The following is a 17,800-nucleotide window of genomic DNA, read 5'->3' on the forward strand; positions in this document are numbered from 1 at the left end:
TCAGCTGGAAGGTCATGTATAGATCATATCTCAACAGTACGACAGATCCTTGAAAAACGCCAATCAAAAGGAAAAAAAATCTTTATGATTTTCATTGACCTTGAAAAGGCATATGACAGTGTTCCAAGAAAACTCTTATGGGAAGCACTGAAAGAGGCAAATATTGATGGACAACTGATTAACATTATTAAGGCAATTTACAGGAATAATAGATGCAGAATTAAAGTGGGATCATCTTTGTCACCTGAATTCCACACTTCAAAAGGCTTATTACAAGGTTGTTGCATGTCACCAACACTTTTCAAAATTTATATCGACATCTACCTAAGATCCTGATCAAAAAAAATGTAATAAAATGGATTGCCGATTAATAAGAACACCTATATTCACAATTTACTTTTTGCAGATGATCAGGTGGTGATAGCACAAGACTTAGAAGATGCAAAGTATGCATGTCGTCAATTGTTTGAGGAATATAAACAATAAAAATCAATTTTAGCAAGACTGAAATGTTGTCTTCAGGATCAGGACACGTTCTAAATATTGCAGGTTTTAAAATCAAACAAGTCGATAAATTCAAATATTTGGGATCAATCTTACAAAGTGATGGATCATCCCAAGCAGAGATCAATAAGAGAATTACAGACGGCAGAAAGGCTATTGGCATGTTAAACTCTGTTCTGTGGAGCAAAAATATCCTAAATAAAACAAAGAAACTTATATTTCAAACGACTGTACAAAGTCTTCTATTGTATGGAGCTGAAACCTGGACATTGAATAGGCGAGCGGAAAACAAATTGCTCTCCACAGAAATGGATTTTTGGAGATGCTCAGCAGGAACTTCTAGAAGAGACAGAAAACGGAATGAAAACATAAGGGAAAAAATGGAAGTGAAAAAGACTATTATTGACACCATCAAAGAAAAGCGTCTAACATGGTAAAAAAAAAGTAAAGTGCAGCCATTATCAACCCACTGCAGGATGGAAGCCTCCTCAACAATTCATGCTGAGGGAAATGGACCATAATCTGCCACGCTGGTCCAGTGCGGGTTGGCAGATCGACCGTATTCAGCAGTCAGGGGCTTGAACCCCGGTCTACTCAAAGAGCGTGTGCTACTGCACTCCCGCTCCTGCCCACTCGGCTACGGAGGCATCCAAAAGCTATCCTGGAATGGATACCTCCTGGAAGAAGGAGAAGAGGAAGACCTAGGAGGACATGGATGGATGGAGTACACGACAGCCCGAGGCTTAACCGACCAAGACACCTTGAACCGCACTTTATGGCGGGAAAAAATTCCTAACAAGAAATAACTTGTAGGCGGAGGGAACCCATTGTAAATGGAAACACTCCTCTTGAAGAAGAAGTGATAATTTAAAGCAATCTAAAATAAGTGACTATTTTAAATTATAATCATATTACGAAGTGTTATGTTTAATTAATATGTATATTAATTAAGCTATATATGTAAGTATGAATTTATTTTTATTTTGCTAACCTGTGGATAATATTCTTCCGATTTTCATGTATCATTTAATTGGTAATAAACCTTTGGTAATAATATGTAAATTTGTACTTTTTATCTTTATTTTTATAGCCTCGATAATATTTGTTGATTTTCGCTTATTAGAATCAAAATTCAGTTTGCAAACGTGATCTATAACCAGTGTTTACTGTACTTTGCCTTTCAACCAGCTTCAAAAATAATTATCAAACAACTTTAAACCTGGGGTTAGTACAATTAACAAATAATGCAAGAAAGCAGCATCAGACAAAAAAAAAAAAAAAAAAACATTTTTCAACCTGTCAAACTCCCTTAATAGTTTGTCTAGTTCTTCCCTGAACTAATTCAACCTACCCACCTCTACGACACCAGATAGAAGTTTGTTCCAATAATCAAGTACCCATTGTCTGAAGGCAAATTTTCACATATCTATCCACATATCTGTGGATAGATATGCGAAACCACTTTCACATATCTGTAACCACTCTTCCTCAACTAGAATTTATGCTCCTTCATGTGTGTAATATCAGCAGGAGGAAGGATGCCATCAGCAATTATCTTACTCAATCCATTCACAATTTTGGAGACAACAAATTTTAAAAATAAGACAATCACCAAAAAGTCACTTAGCATTGTCACTTTTTCACTGAATGCACGACAAGTGCCCCATCTTGATGAAATTAATAATAATGTTTGTCACTGTTGAGCTAGCACAGTAACTTAGTGTATTAAATCTCAAGGTATGTTTGTGGCAACTGTATTCTCAAAGAAGTGAGGTCTAACCATTAAGCAATGTGAAATGGTACATCACACCAAGTTTTGAGGATGTAAGGGAATTCCCTTGTTATAACCACTCAAGTGGTTATAACAAGGGAATTCTACAGGGAAAGTCAAAATTTACATAATCCAAAGATCAGAATTTAAATTTATTGTTATTTTCAAATTATGCAATCAAGTAATTATAATGAATAAAATAACAGATAATAAAAATAATTTTTAACTAAGCTTCATCACTGAAGAAAACAATCCAAAATCAATAATCCAAAACAATCCAAAATGCAATAGCAATAAATTTTGATTAGCATTTTCAAGTTTTAATTTGCTTAGCAATGACGAGTGTCCAGTCCCCCCCCCCCTTATGAATGTTATCTGTTTCATGAAAACAGGTTACTAATTGTGAGATTGTTTATTTATTTGGTACTGAATTCAGTACTAAATAATTCCAAACACTGTGTAGTACTGAATTTCAAAATTCAGCTTTGATATTTGCATATGATTTTGAACAAAAGTAATGTTTGACTACAAACACATTCAGACATACAATATATCATGATGGCTTCATCCTGAAAAACTGGTATATGAATGAGTTTAAGCGTAATCTAATAAGCACTATTCTTCATATGGATATCATAAAATGAGAGAAATTGTTTTTACGTTTCATGAATTTTGAATCATCCTGTATGATTTGGCTTGCTATACTGTATATACCACATCATGTATATTTTTCTGGAAACTATTCTGTCATGTGTATTTACTAGATAAAAAATACCAAAAAATTAAGGAAAGTGGAGAATAACAGACAAGGGAAAGAGTATAAGGGGGGGGGGACACAGTACACACAATGCAAGAAAATAGGGATGCAACTGACCTAGGATTAAAGGTGTAACATTTCACTGTGCTCTAATATAAAATTTGTGATTTCTTTTGTATACTAGAGATAACAAGTAAAATTTTAAAACAATTTATTTAATTTTCTCATTCTCCATCCCTCATTTCAGTAGATAAATTGCAATAAAATTTAGTTGCACAGCTGTGAAGCGTAACCAAATTACAGTTAATCAACATAAAATTACTAATTATCACATATATATATATATTTTTTTTTTTTGCTGAATTAAAATCCTAACCAGGTAATTAAATTTCAACATCTTTTTTTAACAGCTCTTAGAGAATGAAAGTTTAAAAGTTAATTATGGTGGAAATGGATATTATTGAAAATACAGAATTAAGATCAAAAAGGTTGGATTAATCCTTGCAAAACTGCAAAGATTCCTGTTTTGAAAGGCTGATTCACAGGTCTGGATGGATGATAAAAGAACCTAAACAGTGTAATAATAATAATAAAAACACTTTATAAACTTTAAGATGTGGTTTTTAAGTGATATTAAATAACTCATCTAATTAATAACATAATACTGCAATAACTTAATATAACTTATATGAAAATCAAACATCCAAATAAAATAACTTAGAAGTATGAAATTCAGTAAATAATAAAAATAATTACTAGAAAGTAAACATTAGCCAACAAAAAATGAATGTTCATATAATTAGATGAGCATAGTGACAATCTTGCTGACAAATATTTATGTCATGATGCATGTATATCTGTGTTCCAAATACAAATATATTTTATGCAGTTACTGCCAACAGACAGCTGCCAGAATTTCAATTTAAAAAGGATAGATGAAGTTGAGATATTACATATCTAAAATTTCAATTTAAAAAGGATAGATGAAGTTGAGATATTACATATCTAAAATTTCAAGTAAAAGGAAATGATGCTGAAGTATTATAAATCAATTTTAATAATATTTGGAAATTCATGATTTATTAGTAACTTATTTTGAAAGTAAGTTGTAATTGTATACTGTCAGCTATTTCAAAAATAAGATAAGCTTCAACTCTTCTAGTTTCCACTTTTACCTCAGTGTAATTTGAATATTTCCAAAGCTATCTCACGTTTCCAATTATAGTACTGTATCTACTTTTATAAAATGAGAAACCCTTCATGTTACATAAGGAACAGAATTTAAAATTTTTACACAATGGCAGACCTTAATGTTCTGCACATCCTGTCAGTTGCTTATCATTACCATAACATTTTAAATATCATATTCCACAAGGTGACTTAAAGGACTTAACACAGTTCACTGAAATACATATTGTCTTAGTTCGTATTAGAAAGTATACTCCATACATCCCTACAGAGTTCTGTCATGTGTGTTGACTGATATGCAAGATGTGTTTTCAAAACTATTTTCACAAGAAAATTACCAATATTCAAATCTTCAAAAATACTTCTGAAGAAATTTGCTAACTTCCTTTCCAAACAGTTATGGGGGGAAAAAAAAGTATAACCTAAAATACCTTGTTGAAGATATAAAATATAAAATTGGATTTTTATTCACATCTCAGTTAAACTCAAATTCATAAATGAGACATTAATATCTAGAACATTCAAAAATCTACGTCTTATAAAATTACAATTTGAGATTGTATTTTTCCAAAATGAACAAAATTAAAACAACTTTAACAATCGCCAGCTTAGTATAATTATATAATTTACATTCAAATTTTATTTACATCATAGTACAGTTGTACAAATAACAAAATAACAAAGATTTCTCTGTATGCTTTGGAAAAGAATGTTTGGTTATAATACATAATGACGTTGAATTTTACTTACAATTCTTCCACACAGGAAGAGATTTAATATTAAAATAACCTGAACTATTATGCATACATCTCTGGTGGTATTTTTTTATGAATGAATAAAAGATAGCAGTATTTACAAAACTATACAAATATACATTATGATGATGGTTAAGTTGATATATATTTTAACTATGATCATGAGAGCTGAACTCAGTTCTGCAAAACACTATGACAGAGTTCATAAATTAGGCTGTCAGCTGTAGTCTCACTACATTTCTTTGGTGAATCAAGCATCAGGTCTGCAAGACATAAATTGTCACTATCTTTTTCAAATAGATTACATTTTACTTCAGAGAGTTGCTCATATGTGGTATTGGCACTTGAAAGATTAGTCTTGTCTTCAGTTTTTTCACCCAGAGGACTTTCTTTAACTTCAGAAAGTTTTCTTCCTCTTCCCCTTCCCCTCCATTTCCCCCTGCCACGTGCCGACTTTCTCCTTTCACACTCCTCTCTTACTTTGTTTTGTTCCTCTTCCTGTTTTCCTTTTTTTCCCCATTCACTACCACCTTCTTGCATATTCACTCTACCCCTTCCTTGCCCTCTACCTCTTCTTTTTCTTCCATTCCATCTACCCCTCCCCCTACCTAAGGTTCTATCTTCAGTGTCTCTTCTGTTCTCTCCATCTTCTCTTTCTTTTCTGCTGGTTATACACTTTCCCCTTCCTCGTGGCCTTCCACGTCCTTTTAAATATGGCAAAACGTAGTCCATATCACAATTTTCTTTTGTATTATCATGTGCTGAGTGGTTGCTTCCATCTAACTGGTCTGCTGTCTCCTGTTCATTGGTATCTTTTTTAGACTCTAAATTATCACTGGTATCTTCACCCTGCTCATTACTTTTGTTTGAGCACTGTACCACCACATCGGATTTTGAAGGTTTTGGACAATAACCTGCAAAACCACTAGTAACAGGCTTTGGTTTAACTTGTGTTTTAATCTGCTGTAATATATTTCCGGGGGTTGTTCCTGGTAGTTGTTCGTCTAATAAATTATCTTTTGAGAAAGAAGGTAGTTTATTTTTTAAGTAATATGACTTATTTGGAGAAACCGAATTAGGACTTTGTCCACTTATTTCACTTGTTCCATTCACTTCTAGCTGGTTTTCACTCACTTCATCAACCCTGGTACTCTTTGAAGAAACAAAAAGATTAGCACTAATACCATTACTAATAACACTTTTACGCTTCTTGCCTGTAATATTTTCATTTCTGCATAAAGATTTTTTGGATTTGGAATCTGATCCATCAGAAAGAAAATCTAATGCCATAGTCAAATCTCCGATTCCTTGAGAAAGTGTCTGCAATACGCTTCTTTTGATAGGTTCAAGAACATATTTTTTGTTGGATTTTTTAACATTCTCTACACCTGCAGAAGGAACAATTGTGCGCATTTTTCTGAACATCTTAGCAGGAGACTTTGAAGGTGGAGAGACAGAATGGGCTTTAGGATCAACTTCAGAAGTCAAGGTCGTAGTTGATTCCAACTTTGTAAGACGGCCATCTTCTTCCTCTACAAAATGATTATTTTGTTTAATTTCACTCTGTTGCAAATTACAGTAACCTCTTTTTCTATTTGAAACAGGTTCCTTCAATATCTTTTGTTCCAGTGAAGCATGTGATGTTTGGAGTTTTTCACTGTTCTCATCTACCACATTTGATTCATTCAATTGAAAACTGGCAAGTTGGCATGAAGTGCCCAAATGCTTTATATCTTCTTCTTCTTCTTTAGTTGGAATTGGTACCAAACTAATATCAGCTGGTAATTGTACAATCTGCTTACCATTTACTTCCAAAACTTTCATCACTTCACCACGGATTAAAATAACAGGTGTACTTTGATTAGGTGAAAATGTTGTAATAGTGGATAATGGAATACTACCAGAATCATGTCCAGCATTAGACACTTTTATTTGTTGACAAACCATCCCAGTCACAGGCATTTTGATTTCATGACTAACAGAACTGAATGAATTTGAAATTAGAGACTTCCTACTTCCAAATTTTTCATTTTCATTTTGCACCTGTACATTAGTCAAGTTTGGATTTACAATAACATCCACTGCTGCAAGAGGGTCTTTTGAAATCTCACTTAATTTCACAGGCATGTGTGCTGCTTCTTTCTTTGAGTCCAGTTGTTGCAAAATTTCTGAATCAATTACCTGGTTGTTTGAACATTCAGCAATCTGGCTATCTATAGCAGTTTGCTCACTCATTACCTGTACACATTCCTTTAAACATGCAGGTTCATTTTCAGCAAATTCATCACCTTTAATTTTCTGACTGTTTATTTCTACTGTATGAGTGATTTTCTCAAAGAAAGAATGTGTTTCTGGCAAACCTTGCTGATTGACAACTGTACCACTCAGATGATTAGCTGCTACTTCATGTTCAGAAATGGTCTTTGCGTTGATTTTCTGGGAGTTTTTAAATGAAGAAACTAATTTCCCATCTTGGGAGTGACTTTTTGAACCAGGTGCCACTACCAAATCCTGTATTTTTGCATTTATAGATGACCTATCTTCATCTAAGGCAACTGACAACTGTGTAGTAGGTGTAATCCGAGATGCAGTTAATATTACATTTCCATTTTCTAAAACACCATTTGTCTGAACCATGCATGGAAGTACAGAAGTCAAATCTGTTTGCAAAGGAAGGGTTTGAAGAATCATACCATCTTCACATAAAGATTCTACTAATACTGTTTCTTCTTTTCCTACTTCATTTTGCAAAGTAACATTCTGTAAAGATCCCAATGTAAGAAATGTATTTGGATACTCTGATGTCACCAATGATGGAATCTCTCCAATAACATTTTGAGATGTTGACTCAATAGATGCTGTAATTAAAGCTTCATTGCCACTGTTCACTAGAAAATAGCCTACTGTACACTGGTTTTGGGAAACAGTATTTGTTACCTCATCCTCCATTAAAACTTGTGTTTCACTCTGTGAAACTTCTGTCATTTCTAATTCACTAGACTTCATACTAACATCTGTAGTATTTAATGTAGGTGAAGAGTTTAAGATTCGTTCTGCATTCTTTGGTAAAAGAGTGTGGCTTTCTAATGTTAATGATTTTTCAGCAGTTGTTAAAGTTTCTATGTTATTAGTCTCTACCTGTACTTTGTTTGAGATGTCCGAGATAAATATTTCTGAATTATGCAGTTTCTCAGTTGTTTCTTCGTGTTTTTCTGATCCTGAAAAGTCTTTAGACAATTCTGGCAATACATCTATATGGAAATCATCTTTAACATTCTGAATTCTGTCAGCAATAATCTCTTGGTTTTGCTGATTTTGCTGTATAACATGGAAGTCTCCAGACAAATCTGAAGTTTTAGATGTCCAGTCTGTTTCAGGAATTTTTGTTGGCATTTTGTTACATATAGCATTATTAACTGCATTTTTACCAGGGCTATCTAGTAATTTAAGTGTAATTCCTGGGTTTGAAAAATCTGCAAGACTATGATATTTGTGATCTGCTGAAATCTGGTTTGTAGTTTTAAAGTCCGTGTTAAAATCCATAGTACTTTTATTTGTGCTATCTACATGCTCACTTCCTGGAATTTTGGATTCATTATCTATTTCCTGCATGTTTTCCACTTTCTGAATAGCAGATATTTTGCATATCTCAGTTTCTCGGTTATCTTTATTTTCTAAATGAGGAATATCTGAGATATCCAGACTTTCCTGTGATAAATCTGTTTTTTGTATGGTGCCATGTTGATGCAATGCATTTTCTTTTTCAATCTGACACAAAATTCCATTATTATTTGGAGATTCAAGTCTGGAACACACCAAATCTGGTTTTACAGTAAGTTGGGTTTTTTCTTTTGAAATTAAATCTGTCTTTGGCATCTGCAAGAATTCCTTATCAAACTCTGCAAGATATGGGGAACTCTTTTTACCCTGAATAAAACTGATGCCTTTGTGGTGCATATCACATTCTCTAGTTTCAGAAGTTATATTTTCTGTTTCTGTAATAACAGCATTCTTCTTTATATGCTTTTCTAGTGACTGGATATTGTGTTTCTGGACTTCCCACATTAGAATATGAAGTTCTGATGAAAGAAACGATGGATAAGAAGAAGAATACTCTCTTATATCTGGTATAAGATCATCACAGCAAAGCCATGTATTATCTAAAAGAAAGAACAAAAATATAAACAGAACAATTTCAAGCAAAATAAATATTTCAGCATTAAAAATGTGATACTTATGTTAGAAGAGTCATCTATATGAAAAAGCCCAGGTCCAAGAAAGAACTTACTTATATTATATAATTAAGTAGTTACATCAGTTACTTAAAATTAGACTTTAGAAACTAGCATACTTTATAAAATTTTATTAGAACAGTACATTGTTGTTATGTTGTTATTTGGTTTTTTTAGGAGCATTAGCAACTAAGGCCATATTGCTCCGGGATATGCGGTGGTCATTCCCTGACCTTTCCACATCCTCCATATTTGGTGGTGACGGGCTCGAACCCCGGTCTAATCAAGAAGCGTGTGATACGCACTGCTGCTCCTTCCCACCTGGCTACGTTGTTGTGATGGAATTTTACGACACATAGGCTGCTAGGGCCATATTATCTTTCAATGTTAGTACGAAATACTAACATTAGAACAGTAGACTTGCCTCTAAAATAAATGGCAAACTAGAGATAAGTTTGCTGCTCATTGATAACAAAAAAAAATTACTACTTGCTCTATGGCTCTGTTCACCAAGTTATTATTTTTTTTTAAATCAAAGATTAGTTATAAGACTGAAACCAATAACTCTATTTATAAAAAGCAGTGCCCCATGGTTTTTAAACCATTTAAAACTCAAAGTGATCCAACTGAATAGAAGCATATCTTTTAGATAAGTAAGACCAAAACTTTTCCAAATAAATAAAACCTAAAATGGACAATTATGTAAACATCAAAAAAGGAAGGGGGAAAACCTTCTGCATGTCACAGGTCTGTGACATGTGACATGCAGACCTGTGACATGCATGTCACAGGTCTGTTACATTTAATCAGATATAAGCTATCTAAAATTCTATAATTTTAATAATTTCTTTAATTTAATAACTTTCTAAGAAAATATGCAAGGATAGCTACATATTCATACCTGCATAGGGTTAACTTCCTTTTATTCTTTGAATTCCAGTACAAAATGAACTAAGTGAAGCAAAAATCTATGTGAGTAGAGTTTCTTTGTTTTGTAAATCTGTTAAACTCTTTAAAAATACAGATCTGCATTTCTGATCTAACAACATTCTGGAATGTTTCTTCCATATTAATAATAATGAATAGATGTTATACAGTACGACATAACAAAATGCAATAAACTGTATTTTAAAGTTATTTGCTGTAGGCTCTAAAATATTTTACTTTAATTCCTATTTTGTTCAATTAAATAGGCTTCCAGTCCCTTTTTTGTTATATCAAAAATACACGTGTTGTGTGTGTGTGTTGCTCTAAAGGTCTGATTTTGGGCCTTTACCAGGTTAGGTTAGGTTATGTTAGGTTAGGTTCTGATACTGTATACAGGTCTGGAGGCCTCACTTTAGGAAGGAACTGCTGGAATGGGTGCAGTGAAGGGCAACCAGACTGGTGAAGGGAATAAAAGGGTGCTCTTACCTAGAAAGAGCTTTAGTTCTGCAAATTGCAGCACCTCGAGACTATGCACCTGCAGGGAGATCTGATTGAGATGTTTAGTCTTGAATGGATTGATTAAGCTGAATGTTAATGGCATTCTTCTTTGCTGAGACAACACATGAGAGGGCATAAATTCATGATTGAGGAAGAACGGTTGCAGGATAGATACGTGGGAGTTTGCCTTCAGCCGGTAGTTGATTATGGAAGTGAATGGGTTGTTGAATAAATTGAAGCAAGAGCTAGACAAATTCTTGGAGGGTACAAATGAGTGAACTGTGTAGGTTTTTTTTTTTTTTTTTTTTTTTTTTGGCTGATGCTATATAATCTTGCTTTCTTGCATCATTTGCCCTTACTACTATTTATTACCTTTATCAATAAATCCTAATATTTACCAATTTGCTTTGGTACAAGTCCAAAATTTGAACTTTAACCAAAGTGAATTGGTAGATGTCTAGAAGACTAAACTATCAACGAATTAATATATATGGTGCATTAAATTTCAGGCACATTCAATTTTTACTGTGATTAATAGAAGTGAAAAGTAAATACAGTTATCTCCTTATCAATTAATTACTGAGATTATAACTTTGTTCTGTGTTATGTGAAACCGTGCTGATTGAGATGTAATTTTAATGGGTTTTAATTGAATGCATATCAGAGAAACAGTCTATAAATCTATAAAGAATTTACGCTTGATAGTCAAAAGGATTTGAAATAAAAAATATTGCAAAAATTTTATTAATGAAAAGGTAACATCATGAGAGATGAACAAAACAGCTTTATTGTTTATTTAGGTATTTCAGTAAAGAAGTCATCTGTTCTTTTTCTTGATGTACAAGTCTTCATAGCATCAAATCCCACCTTGTAAAATTTGCCATATCTTGATGCTACCTTCAACATTCAGATTTATTTTTCCTTTCATAATTGCCTCACAGGCACTGTCAATCCCCCTGAAAAACTTTCTCCAATTCTTCTACCAAAAATTCTATTGGTGCCACTTTTGTTTTCCTCTTCTTCATATGCAATTTGCTCATCAATTTCAAGGAGAGTTGCATCATCTAAGTCATTGCATGCTAACATAACATGCTAAGTTAACATGCTAACATAACATGCTTAGCATAACATGCTAACATAACATGCTTAGCATAACATGCTAACATAACATGCTTAGCATAACATGCTAAGTCATTTGCATGTGAGTCAATGCAGTCACATACATTGGCAGTGTCCAAAGTTTCGATTCCCAAGTCTTTTCTGATCTTCACAGTGTCTTCGGCAATTGTCTGAGCTTGCTTTTCAAAAGTGAAACCATTTTCCAAATGGGAAAAAACATGCTGCCAAACAGAACACGTTGTTGGCAGCGATTTCTAGCCAAGATGCTAATATATTTTCGATTGTATTTAAAGGAGTAAAAAATACATCGTGAAATGAAATGTTTGAAAAGCTATCATGTTGTCAGGATAGAATTAAGAATACTGAACACTGTTCAACGTTGCTGATGACTGCCTGAGGGGAGCTATTGGCATATGTGTATGTGAGACAATGGAGTTGGCACCACAGCATATATGTACACGTACCTAGGCTATTGAATGAGTTTTAATATGTACAGTAAATTTTGGACTTAAACTTAATTGAAAACCATGTTATAGTGAAACTCATGCTGTTTGAAGCCGTGCTAAGCGAGGTATCGCTGTATATATGAATTTCTTCACACGAGATGCCACATTCACATAACACCATTTCACATGTACAGGCAGTTCTCGCTTTATGAGTTTTCGCTTTACGAGTTTTTTTTTTTCAAGTATCAATAAAATTTAAAATATGAACATTAATTGCAAAAAATGAATGTTTAATTGCAAAAAATGAATGTTAAACATTCATAAATACCGCATTTCAAACCACACACGTAGCTATACAATACAGTGTACCCCGCTTTACGATATTAATCTGTTACCATTGTATTGCGAAAATATCGTAATGTTAACCTAATAACACATTATTTTTTGTTAATTCATTCCACGACCTTGGAAGTTAAAATTTTTACTATATAATTCCCTAAAAGGTCATTTTTATAGTGTAAATTGTATTAATTACCAATTCATATCATTAAATTCACTACACTTTCATCGTTATCATATGTTCTGTTATAGGAATCAATTTTGAACGGCTTTGTGATATTTTTCTAAAGCACATTTCTGGAAGTCACGACCATTAAACAATAAAAACAATTTGCACTTTCCAGTTTACTGGGTTTTTATGTTACTGCAAGCAATTATAAATGGGTAGTAAACTCGATGTTATTGCATTTGTGAAAATACCGATAGCTGGAATTGTGTGGGTTTTTATGTTATTATGGTGAAATGTGTTTGCCCTTTACTGAAATCCTCAATCATATAAAAAAACATAAATAGATTTTCAGAATCTTCTCTTCATTCCTTTTTTTTTTTTTAAAGCTTTATAAACTTGTTACTCTGCGCAAATTGTGTTAGTTGCAATTTGTGCGTTCCGTTAAAAAATGCTTACGCATGCTATTGAAATTTATAAAGAAAAGATAAGATTATCTTTGAAATAAACGCCTCTTGAAGCATTTCTGATGATGACGACTCCTCGTGTAACAAACCAACGAGTGCTGAACCAATAATGAGTGATCAATGAGTGTGCATTTAGTCAATGATGAAGAATAAACATTCTTTAACATTTGTAAGTCATAAATTCTTTATTATTATAATTTGCTTGATTTTACAGGCTACGTTTTCATTTCTTTGGATAAATCAACCATTGTTTAAACAAACTAAAAACAATTACTACTAATAACTAATTTCATTGTTGATAATGTAACCCCTATTTTTAATATTGTCTATGGGAAATAAATTCCCGCTTTACGAGCACGCGCTAAGAACGAATTAACTCGTAAAGTCGAGAACTACCTGTATTGTTATGTAATTCTTACATAAAAATACATGAAGTGAAGAAAGCTAACAATATTGCATTCATGTATTTAATCTATGACTTGCTTTTTTCCAAACAATTTATATAGGAAAAAAGGAATAAAAGCTGGATTTCTATTTGTCTGATTTTAACAAAATTTAGAATGGCTCAACAAATATTTTTAAAGGCCCAAATATAAAATTTAATGAAAATTCATCCAATGGAAGTCCCTTTGTTACATGTAAACAGATATGGACATGGCTTAGACCAGTTACAGGGGGGGGGGGTCCACAAAACGGTCAGAAGGTTTCATCTGTTTATTATCTGTTTATTTTCTTAAAAAATATAGTGACAGAATCACAACGAACTTCATCATAGAACATTACTTATTTTCGATACGATTAGTATATATAAATGTATGCATATTTCAAATTATTCGTTTTATGTATTGCAAATTGATGATAAATAAAATTATTATTATGTATTTGTATAAAAATTAGAATAAAGTTGAGTTGTTTCACACATTAAACTTTGAATTTTCTTTTCAGAAAATCCAGTGTTCATACTGGGTTTTCTTTGTTTGAAGGGGGGCCCACAAACTTCTTTTGATTTTTGAAGTGGTCTGTAAATCTCAACAGTTTGGGAACTGCTGGTGTAGACAATAGGTACATATGCACATCAGTGGTTCATTCACTTTTCCAATTTTTTAAACATGAGCAGAGGATATATTTCCTACCCTCACAAGGCTGTCTTGGGTAACACAATTCACTACATTTGGAATAGAGTGAATATTTAATACAGATAACCTTGCAGGAATAGTAGGTATATACTCCCCCCTCAACTCCATGCCCTTGTTTAAAAATCAGAAAAGTGAATAAACCAAAAAATTATCACTGCTTCCTTTTTCACTGTCTTTCAGAAATAGGGGACATATCTTCCCTCCTAAGCCCTTGTTTAAAAATCACAATAGTGATAAATGGACAGTGCATACAGACAAGAAATGTCATTTTTTTTTTTTTTTTTTACACAAAGTTGCCTAGATAACATATTCACTATATTTAGAGTGCATAATATATAGTATTTCGGTCATAATGGAAAAGAATATCATTTCGAAGGCTAGAAGATATGCCTCTGAAATTTTGGATGTCTACTAAAGTGAACTAGTAATTCCTAAGATTTACCAATTCACAGTATCCCACACATACGCAAACACATATTGAAATTACACTGAACTTACATGACATTAGAAGCTTATTAAAATTCTTCTCCAATATAAATAAATACATATACCTGTAAAAACATGAAAAATGTATTACTTTACCTATTGATTTGATGTAGAAAGCTTTAAAGTATCAGCAGCCTTCTTTGCTTTTCTTTCTTTTTTTTTTTTTTTTTTTTTTTTAAGGCTAGTTTCCCAAAATATCTATTCAAACAAAGATCCAATTTTCTGTATTTTAAAGATGAAATGTAGTGTCAAATAAAATGACATTTTATTTGACATGGATGATCTTAATTCTCTTTTGAAAACATGCTGATGTTCTTTATTACTGTGAAGAACAAAATGAGGTTGGACAAAAATTACATCCACTCCGCAAGCAACAACTAACTTAGCTTAATTTGAATTAACACCTTCTTCTATCATTTATCATTTATCCGAATCACATTTTTTGAAATAAATGTCCATGGCTATAACTCATCTCATGATCCTTTACAGGCAGTGTGGTAAAGGGGGAAAACAATTTCACAAAGTAACTAAATGTAGGATAAAAACAATACAATAACTTCTGCATATTTAGTTCTTCAGTGGAACCTAATTAATAATATAATGTAACCCCTAACTGATGAAGAAGAAAAAAGTATTTCGTCTTTTGTTGAAGTTCTAGCTAGATCTGTGAACTACTGTCTTTGCCAACCTAACCTTTTCTGTGGACTATTACAGAAAAAAAAAAAAACTTGCAAACCCTATAATACAACAAGCAGTAAGCAAAACATTCCTGATCAGTGAAGGACCCAAAGCCATGAAAAATAAACTAAACAATGCATGGACTCAAATATAAATACCAATAAACAGAGGCTGGAACAGACTAGAAAGACTTATGTCAGACCTAATGAAATGAAATACACGTAGCAAAGAATATAACCGAGACATTATATTTGTAAAAAATTAACAGAACTGATAGCCTGACAAAGTTTGTAAACTAAATAATAAAACAAGAATAAAAATAGAAATGTGAAAAGTCCATGACGTTTGAAAGGCAGAAGTACAGAGGAATGACAATTCTGCCCCCCCCCACCCACCCAAAAAAACAAGAACAGGAAGTGTTGCCACATGTGCAGATCAAAAACAGTTTAAACTCCAAGCGAGTGGGTGATCAGTTGTTGAAATAATGGTGAGCACAACCTATAAAAATAATTCTATGGAAAAGCTTGGAACCATTAAAACAAACCATAAAATGCCCTTTACTGGGATCAGGAGTTAGGTACATGTGAAATTCTTGCTGACACCAACCAAACAAACAGGAAATGAAGCTTAAGAAGTCAACCAAGGTGATATATGCTTTACTATGTTGGCTAAACAGTTTGACACCAATATACCAATTTTTACAATGCAATAGAAAACTTTCTATTCCAGTTATTCTATAAAGTACATAGAATAACTGGAATAAAACATTTTTAAGTTGGTTAATGTATGCAATATGTTACATATTAGGAGCATCATCAGATAGCAATAATTCATTATTTGGGGGGGGGGAAACTACTTTTATGAGAAAATTGTTTCTGTGCACTTGCCATATTGTCCAATCATTCCACCAATCTGCACACATTGCCCCCATTACCAATATAATAGATAGCCTATGTTATACTCATTTGTATGAAAAAAATGAAATAATAATTGTCAGATTTCTAAATGGTCCAATTTTAATTAAATTTGAGGAATCCCAACAAACCGTTCTAAAAAGAACCAAATATAAAATTTCATAAAAATCCATCCACCGGGAGTAGAGTTATTACATGCAGATGGGCAGACCTGTCAAAGACAAGTGTAATATGCTAATACACTTAAAAAATCCCAAACTGCCAGTAATACAGCAGGTCACCTTATATGCTTAAAATGTTTTCACAAAATGAAGTACATAGAATGAGCAGATGAAATTTCATGTGAAAACTAACTCCAGAATGCCAGTGAAATAACAACTCTTTTACCCTTTTCAGTTGAGAATTATTTTCACTGTCTTTCCCATACATGCCAGCTCTAAAAAAAGAAGACAAAAAAATTGCTTGAAATTTGATGCTCACAAATTATTTATTTTTGGGTTTTTAGTATGAGCTAACATATAAAACTGTATGATAAAACATTCTAAGAATGCTTTAGACATTTTAAACATTAATTATTTTTTTCATTTTAGCATGTGGTATTTCTTGAAACTTCACTAGAATGCAATCCTAGTTTTCTGGAGAATGTCTCAATACCAAACTGTTTCTTCTCACTCACTTCTAACACTACATACTATAAAGTCTCTTATTATTTGGAGTCCAAATTTTCATTACAAAATGGGAACAGACACTCAATCTGTCCTCTACTTCTGAACTCAGTAACCTTTTTATAGAAATTGTTCTTATTATAAATGTCTCCTATATTTAAATACACAACTTTTTTTGAAAATGCTTGTGATGGATCTATACTTAAACTGAGGTGAAACTGTACACAAGTGAGAATTCTAAAAGCCAGAAAAACAACTTCCTCTACCATTTGTGGAAATTAATCGCAGTTTGTTTTTTTTTTTTTTTTTTTTTTTAGGAGCATTAGCAACTAAGGCCATATTGCTCCAGGGATATGCGGTGGTCCCTGACCTTTCCGCATCCTCCATATTTGGTGGCTCACGGGCTCAAATCCCGGTCTAATCAAGAAGTGTGTGCTATGCACTGCTGCTCCTGCCCACCTGGCTACGGAGGTGCCGTAATCGCAGTAATCAGGGTATGCTACTGCAACATGATTTAGATAAATTAGGTAGATATGCTGAGAAGTGGCAACTAAAATTGAATATTGGCAAATGCAAGGTACTTCATATCCAGAGCAGTAATCGCAGATTAACATACCAACTGTGTGCTTCATTCTTTACTAACTCAGGGTAGTAAAGAATGAAGAAGCCCTGGGGGCAATTATGCAGTCAGTTATGAGGTTCTCTGAGTAAGGCAGAGAACTTCATAACTGCCAGGAAGCTCATGGGGTTTT

General features: G+C 32.9%; 1 protein-coding gene across 1 annotated transcript in view; it reads right to left on the reverse strand.

Moving 5' to 3' along the window:
- Positions 1-5,149: 5,149 nt before the first annotated feature.
- Positions 5,150-17,800, reverse strand: part of LOC150077227 (uncharacterized) — a 99,069-nt gene continuing 86,418 nt past the window's right edge. The window contains exon 6 of the mRNA XM_090385821.1: positions 5,150-9,135. Within this exon, the coding sequence (XP_090241947.1) occupies positions 5,150-9,135 (3,986 nt within the window). The remainder of the gene's footprint in view (positions 9,136-17,800) is intronic.

The sequence above is a fragment of the Mastigoproctus giganteus genome, chromosome 12 (genome assembly GCF_048544385.1).
Source record: "Mastigoproctus giganteus isolate SK-2022 chromosome 12, ASM4854438v1, whole genome shotgun sequence".
In the NCBI taxonomy this organism is placed as follows: Eukaryota; Metazoa; Arthropoda; class Arachnida; order Uropygi; family Thelyphonidae; genus Mastigoproctus; species Mastigoproctus giganteus.